The sequence below is a fragment of the Ceratosolen solmsi genome, unplaced genomic scaffold (assembly GCF_000503995.2).
Source record: "Ceratosolen solmsi marchali unplaced genomic scaffold, CerSol_1.0 scaffold7, whole genome shotgun sequence".
Lineage (NCBI taxonomy): Eukaryota > Metazoa > Arthropoda > Insecta > Hymenoptera > Agaonidae > Ceratosolen > Ceratosolen solmsi.
The window spans coordinates 16,880,759-16,889,056 of NW_011948413.1; the positions used below are offsets into that span (position 1 = coordinate 16,880,759).

General features: G+C 34.2%; 1 protein-coding gene across 1 annotated transcript in view; it reads right to left on the reverse strand.

The window, feature by feature from the left end:
* Positions 1–7,219, reverse strand: part of LOC105367566 (hemicentin-2) — a 42,176-nt gene extending 34,957 nt beyond the window's left edge. Inside the window, exon 1 of the mRNA XM_011506326.1 lies at positions 6,932–7,219. Coding sequence (XP_011504628.1) covers positions 6,932–7,001 — 70 coding nt within the window. The 5' untranslated portion in view covers positions 7,002–7,219. The remainder of the gene's footprint in view (positions 1–6,931) is intronic.
* Positions 7,220–8,298: the final 1,079 nt, after the last annotated feature.

Sequence of the window (8,298 nt, forward strand, 5' to 3'; positions counted from 1 at the left end):
TTAAAATATGAATAATTTATTCCACTTTTAGAAGTCGAATATTTTTTCTATGCATAACATATATTTCATATAATTAAAGTATAAACTGAATCAACAAATGAAATTATTATAAATGTATATATATATATATATATATATATATGAGCTTTTCCGTTTTAAAGTATTTATTAGATAATATTAGCATTAGATTTGATTTATTTGTACGATTTTAGAAATATTTAAATCGGTGAATAATAAGATATCGATCGTTTTACTTAAATCTCCAACGCAATTCATTTAGTGAAAGCTTGAGAAGAAACCAATGAATTCTCAATGAGAAAACAAATCTGAAAAAGCCATTTTCTCATCAAAGAGACGGCATTCTCTTCATTTAATATTTATCAACTCCCAGTGTCAATGTTCAATTTAATTAAAATACAGTTAAAATTGTATCTTCAAAGAAATATATAATTATTTTTACGTTATTTATATTTAATTTTCTCTGATATATGTTTAGTTTTGAATTTAAATGTTCAATTTTCAAGCTTTATTTAATCTATATACTAACATTTTAAAATTATTTTTATTCATTTTTCCTTATGTATGTGTGCGTATGGAAGTGTATTTAGAATAAAATAAATTAAAAATTTTATAATATACTTTTGGCTTATTTTATACAAAAATTTACTTAAAACATTAGCATTTATTATTAATTATTGCTTTACATATGTTAAAGTTATATTTACTTAGATGTCCTTAATAAACTTAAAATTGTATTATTTAAGACACATAATATATTTCATAATGAAGTCATTTTACATGCCATTAGAATGTTCACTAATAAGTAATATTCTATTTCAACTTTGAAATCAGCTTTAAAATGATGCAGGAGCTCGTCCAACTAACCTCACCTGATGGTTTAATTAAGTTTTCGATTATTATTTGCTTGTTATTTTATTTTTCATAGGCGAGTAAATCCTCCAGGTTATTAAAATAAAACTGCATCGGAATAAAACTGAATCCATGGATTTTTGTTTAGCATTTCCAAGAAGTATTTATTTAAATATACAGTTTAAATTAAGAAATTTCTATAGTGCATTATCGCGGTTAGGTGTTTTATTAAAATTACGCTGAAAAGTATAAAACTAAAGTATATTTTCCATTGTTTATAGACATTTTGACTTGATAATATAAATCAAATAGAAGGATATCTTATATTATTAGTAGGCCTTGTTTTTGGTAAACAAAAAATAAATTCAGAATTTAAATTATGCAATTTGTTTGTAAAAACTGGAAAAACTATTTTAATTGAATGTCTAATGATACACGCAGAGGTACCAAAAATAAGTACTCATAAAATAATTAAAGCTATATAATTTTCTAAGTGTATGCAATTGAAATTATTTTTATGTTGGTAGAGTAAAACATCTTAGATTTTCGTAAACTATACAAATTTTTAACATATGAATTATTAAAATATTTTTATGCTATAATCCAAATCGAAATAATCCCAAGAAAATATATGATTTATAATTACAACATGTGATTAAATATAGAGTTCACACAGCATTCACAGAGTAAACTGAATATGTTATTAGCAAATATAGCATAAAAAATTATATTTGCATTTGAAATTTATAAAATAAAGTGAGAAGTAATTACTGTAAACAATTTGACATCTCCACAAATTAGGCTGAGTAAAAAATAATTTTCTCCATTTTAAAGAGACGGAAGAAATAATTATGTGTCATAAATATTCATGTGATTGTAAATATGTCGATAGTTCTTTTCGAATGAATAGTTACGCACTTTAAAAAAGCATTTCACTTGATCAAAATATCGATTTTAATCAAATATTGGAGTATAGCAAGTATTAAAATATAAAATATTTTATGTTAACAGTTTCTGAAATTGGATTTGAATATTCCTTTTATATTTTGCTTATAAGTCATATTTCTCAAAGAAAAACTAATATAAAATTATGTTAATAATCTAAGAAGTCTAATACAGATTTTGTGACAAATTTCTCCCGATTAATTGATTTAATATCATATTTAATATTACTCAATGAATAAGATTTATTCTACTAATTAGATATTCTTAATTCATAAAAAAATTATTCATGTTTTCAAAATTCGGTTCGAAGAAAACTTCTGAAGTACATGTTTCTCTACACAGCCTTTGTATATACTTTGCTCTCACTGTATGAAACTACACATTGTTTTTACAATTTGTATTTAATTATTCTGCAACTACATGTAAAGTTGTATGCAACTGCAATGTTTGTTTCTATGCAACTGCATGTAAAGTTCGGTTAACTAACCTAATTTATGATAATTTATACTTATATTGTTATAGGAGTCATTTACTTTTCTTTGGTATATCTCACTTACCTACTATTTTTATATATCCCTGATGTAATTATTTCATTTATTCTATCATATAATAGAATTTAGTCTCATTTTGTCTTCCATTTCGTCATTTTTAACTTGGTTATTGCAATATAAAATAGTATCTATTTTTTAAAATTCTGTTAAATGTTGATTAATTTAAAATAATTCTGTTTCCTAATAGTTGGGTTAACAAGGAAATTTATAAAAAAATTTACGCACATTGAGTTCAACTTTTGACAATGTTTACCGTAGACAAAATTTACTGATTTTGACAATAACATCAGAATCCCTTTTTTTACAGTACCACTTGACTATGATACTGATGAATTTTCCGGCATCTAAAGATAATTTACATCTCCTTTTTTATCATTAATATATACCACAACTGTTATCATTATGAATGATACTCTTCGTTCGTACGTGTAATTTTTTTTTTGTAATGAATAATTAATAGAATGGATGTAATATCGTTGAACCTTAAAGGTAAAAATCTAAATGCCATCGCACTTAATATACTCGTGGAAAATATTTTTCTCCCTGACAGGTTTATTTAATTTCACCAGCTATGCAATATTATTTCTAGTTGACTGACTTGGAAACCTGTTAAGCTTTGTGTGTGTCACAAAACGTTCAATTCCATAATGATATATGTAAAAGAAAGATTTAACGTGTATTGCAAAGGCCATACACATCGTAGTTATTTTTTTATTTAGTAATTGTCTGGAAGATTTAGAAAATGCTGATCCTTGCAGTAAATAGGAGCATTTGTTACATATACAAATATAAAAGCTTTTCTTTTTATAAATCTATATTTAGTATAATCTTGGTTTATTTATTTAACATTTATCGTTCAAGTTTTTAAATTTAAAGGAGTTGAATTTGGTACAAAATGGCATATATTATATAATAATAACTATCGCTTTCATTTTTGTACATATTAAGAGTAATTACGTTGTTATTTATTCTTAATGCATTTAAAAAAGCAGAAAGTAATAAGTCACATTATTTTAGAAATACCGAATTTCATTTATGAAAACTTAATTAAGTATTTTTTTTTTGCTAAAATTTTTCCAACATATTTTTTTACCTCATTTACTTTAATTTTTAATTAATAGAAAACTGTATAATTTAATTAAAATTTTGTCTTTTGATTTTATATTATATTTACGAAATTCAATTTATGATACAAAATTGTATCGAATTCTTTTTTATATTATAATGCACAAATCTGTTGACAATATCTTAAATTGAAGTTTTCAATATTTTACATTGTTAAGAGTAATCTCTATTAAAGTAAAATAATATTTTACTCTTTCTTTCATTCGAGAATTTATAAGGAAAAAATAGTAAGTTTTTTTAACAATGAAGTTTTGATTAAATTTTCTTATGATTTCATTAATAAAACATTGATTTAAAATTCATTTAACTCTACATTCTCCAAATGAGTTATATCAGGATAATTTTACCGAAGATACAATAATATTCGTTATTCGCTCGTTCACTTTCTCATAATTAAAAGAAGTATAAAGATATTTAAAAATCAGATATTAATTGAAAAGTTATTCAGTGTTCATAATTTATTTTACAATCTATAATATCCGATATTATGAATCTATACCATATATATATATATATATATATATATATATATATATATATATATATATGCATACATAAAAGATAATTCCTAATTGAATTTTATAAAATCTTTTTAGATCTGGATATTCTTCGCATCTTAACGTCTAATGAAATCAAATTATGTTTCTTATTTTTCACAAAAAGTAAGAAATATTATTTCAACTCTTCAGGTCTTTATCTTCTCGTGGGGATAACGGGACGTGCAAATGCGTATTCACTTTGATCGGAGTGTCGGCTGTCATCCTGCTAACAATTTAATGAGCGACTTGAAAAAATTGTCCATATATACATGAATGCATAAAGCTGTAGTTATTTTTTTTCGCGACATTTCACCTTCAAATCTACATACGTGTACTTGTGTTTTATACCTGCAGGTAGCTACACGAAATCGTGGCATCCGCCCAAGTAATTCTTTTCCCCTTTTCCAGTCTCGCACTTTTCTCTGGGACAATTGTCTTTTTTTCTTCTGTATTTTCCGCTCGTATATGCTGTGGATTTCTAGGCTAAATCCATTGTTGTTCAGCGATTCTGTGCTTTTTTTTTCTTTTACTTACTCTTGGCAATGCATTAATATGAACAATCTCTCTCTCTCTCTCTTTTTTAAATCGACTTCTCTTTTCTTTATTGCATATATTTGTAGTATATTTTTGTATATATATATATATATATATATATGCAAAATAACCATAATTACGTCATAACAATTTGAAAATACTGCAATTTGTCCATTAATTTTATGGTGATCCAATTAACAAATGATGCGTTCATAAAGTAAAGTATTTTACGATAAAATTCCCAGTAGTTTAAATTTCGACGTCTATTTTTTTTTTTATTCCTTTCTTTACTTGCTAACAGAAGGTTTTGTTTAATTATGTTCAATATATTTTTACAATGTTGTTCGTTTCTCTTATCGAGTCTGAATTTTTTGCTAATGAAAATTGTAAGCGCTTTATAGACAGAAACTTTAGAGAGTAGAAAATATAAATTCACGTTCGATTAATTTATTAAATTAATTATTATCTGGTACACACCAAGATAAATAGCCAATATATGGCGTTAGATGTAAAAGTTTGTAAATAGAGTACTATTAATCATTTAAAGATAGGATAGTGTTTAGATATAACTATATTATTCGATTGTACAATATTCAATTGAATAAACTAAGTTTCAATTAGATACGATAATGCTTGGTACTAAAGTTAAATAGCATTAATACAGTAGCTTAACTTCTTTTAGTTTTTCTTATGCCACGAAAACTTAAAAATAACATTTTAAGCGATTGATTTAAGAAGAAACCTTTAAACTGCCATTCATAGCGCAAATATTCGAGTGTTAAATTTTAATAACAGAGTTTGCAAAAAGTGGAGGTAAATATAATGCTTTTGCTTGTTGGATCGAGGGTATTTGATGAAAACATTTTTCATTTATATCAAATTCATGATAAAGATAATTGATACGAAGTATTTTGAAAAGTTCTAATAACCGATACTTCTCATAACATCGAGAGCAATGTAATTTAAAACATGATTTAATGTTGCGAGCTCAACAGTTTTCAGGAAGCACTTATGAAATACATATTTGCTTTAAACCGATATTGCCGTAGTGCATAAAAACCAAAAAAATAAAAACGATAATCCCAGGAGTTGAGCTCCGTAAGACAATGGGAATTCAATTCGCACTTCAAAGGATATTCATACGTATCGTTTTGCACTCACTTCGCTATGACTACTGCGGAAGCCCTCTCAGAACGCACCGTTGAGATCGATCGCTCCACTTAGGACTTCTGTGCGAATCATCCGAGAGAGGAGAGCGAGAGCGGAATTGGGAGAGACACTACGAGAGACAGTGTGCGTGCGTGCGTGCGTGCGTGCGTGCGTGCGTGCGTGTGTGTGTGTGTGTGTGTGTGTGTGAGAGAGAGAGAGAGAGTGAGTGAGAGAGTGAGAAAAGGAATGGAGACGGGGGAGAAAATGAAGTGAGAACGGAAGAGAGAAAAGACAAAAAGTCAATGTATCCCATTCGACGAGCGAACAAATTCCGGCACCGATATATCCTATCTCGGTCCCTCGACTCAATTGAGATAAAGAGGGAGACTACGCCCCATCGTAGTTGTCTTGCACAATAATTTTCCATATTCCCCAAAGTCGCTCCACTTCTCCCCGAAATGGATCAACTCGCTCTATTCTTGAAACTTCGGCTTCCCCTAAAATTGCCCGTAAATTTCAATCATATCAATTTGCGCCGAGCCAGCCTTTATAGATTCCAAGAATATATCATTATTTCATTAAACCGGTGGTAGCGCTATGTTTATTATTATCGAGAATACTCGGCTGGATAACTTTCTCATCGACGCGCCTCGGTAACTTATTATTTTCGATACCGCCGAGTCAGCGGGATTTTTCAAATCTCTATGCCACCTGCCGAATACCGACTCAACGTTTGCTCGCTAATACCACTTACGCTAATACCAAACTTGCCGCATTTAATCGCGCATTCCCGAACAATTACATTCGTCAACTTCTCCTACATTCAATTCAATGAATCTCCATCTCGGCTTTGCATTATGAGCGGCGCGTCCTTCCCTACTCAACTTAACGCCGATCAATTGCCTCGAATTTCAAATCTCGCGGCATTATTACGAGGCAGCATATTGCCGTATTATGATTTCGCCTCGAAGTCTACGGACGGGGCCTGTTAGATTAATGATTCCGATTAAGCGCGATCTATTCGAGATACTACCCTGGATGAAAATCCACCGGCTACGCGTCGACGCCAAAGCGAGCGAGATCGTCGATCGGTCTCAAGGAGATCGATGCGCCAACCGAGCAATCGTCGATCGTCCCGAAACTTCAGAGCGGCGCTCGAGCCCCGTCAACCCCATGGGTTCCCAAACTCCTCCGGGAGGGGCCGTCGCCGATTCTTACCGGTGATGCCGAGCACGACCCAGCAGACCAGAGAGAGTAAGTAGTAGTCGACGCAGGAGGACGTCCTCATGTTGGGCTGGCGACCACTGGCATGCCTCCGCCGGCCCGAGCAACCCTCTCGCCAGGCTCCCGGCTGGGCCTCACTGGCCACGAGTCCCGGCGAGCTTCGCTGCCCGCCTATCCATCCACTATCCCGTCACTTTAGGCGCGTCCCTCACTCGCTCACACTTGCCGCGGATGCCATAAAGTGGCGACCCCAGCGGGCCAGGATCAGCGCTACCCGTCGAAGGACTCGCGTTGGCGGCTTGTTTTCGGGAGAGGCGCCGCCAGGAGCGCGCCGCTGCCTTGAGATACCAGAGTAAGAGGTCCGCGCACCCTACTGACGCGTTCTCTGTCGCCGCGGCACCCCCGTACTCGCGGTCCGCCCCTCCGTCGCTCGACGCCGCGGAGGGCGAAGAAAGGGGCAGGGGACGGATCATCGGGGGAATTGGTCGCCGGGTGGGGCGTCAGCGATGGTGGCGACGGTGGCGGCGGTGGCGGCGGTGGCGGCGGTGGCGGCGGCGGTGGCGGCGGTAGCGGCGGCGGTGCCGGTGGATGAAGGGGAGTGCGGGAAGATCGAGGCGTCTCGATGCGACCCGGGCGAAGCTCTACGACCCCTGCACATTGCCGGGTTGGCGGCGCCACTGCCCGCGCAGCGTCGGAGCACAGCCCCGGGATCCGCGCAAGCGTGTTCGCCACGGCCGCGAATCGCCCTCTCCCAGTCCACGCTACCCTCCCTTACTCCATCTCCTCCTCCTCTCGCATCCCGCATCCCTCGTCACGCATCCCACCCCCGACTCTACTACCGCCACCGCCGCCGCCCCATCGCTGCTACTACTGCACACGCATCCCCACCTATTCACTTCTTCGCTTTCTTCTATTTCGAATTCTCTCTCGCTAAGCTTTTATCGTTCTCGGCGCACCTACTTTTCACCCTTTCCCTCCTATAGCCGCGCATCTGTGCATCTGCGACTATGTTACGTTACTCTCTCTAGGATTCTCGAGGATTGTTGTCGTCTGTCCGTGCGTTATTCCTCATCGACTGCTTTTCTTTTTTCCGCTTCCTCGGAGCCCATCTCGACGCTTTTCCCGCTGACTCGAGATCTCCCATGAAGGCGGCAGATTTTTCTTCTTCTTCTTCTTCTTCTTCTTCTTATTCTTATTCTTCGGATCTCGGCTTTTCTCTACTTATCCAAGCCCAATTCCATGCGGGTAAACGTAGCCCTTCCCATTCTCCATCCATTCTCTCAATTATCCCTTACTTAATTAGACAATTTCTTGGGACGTTCTTTACTATTTATTGAACTTTCGTTTATGAAAATTCTTTG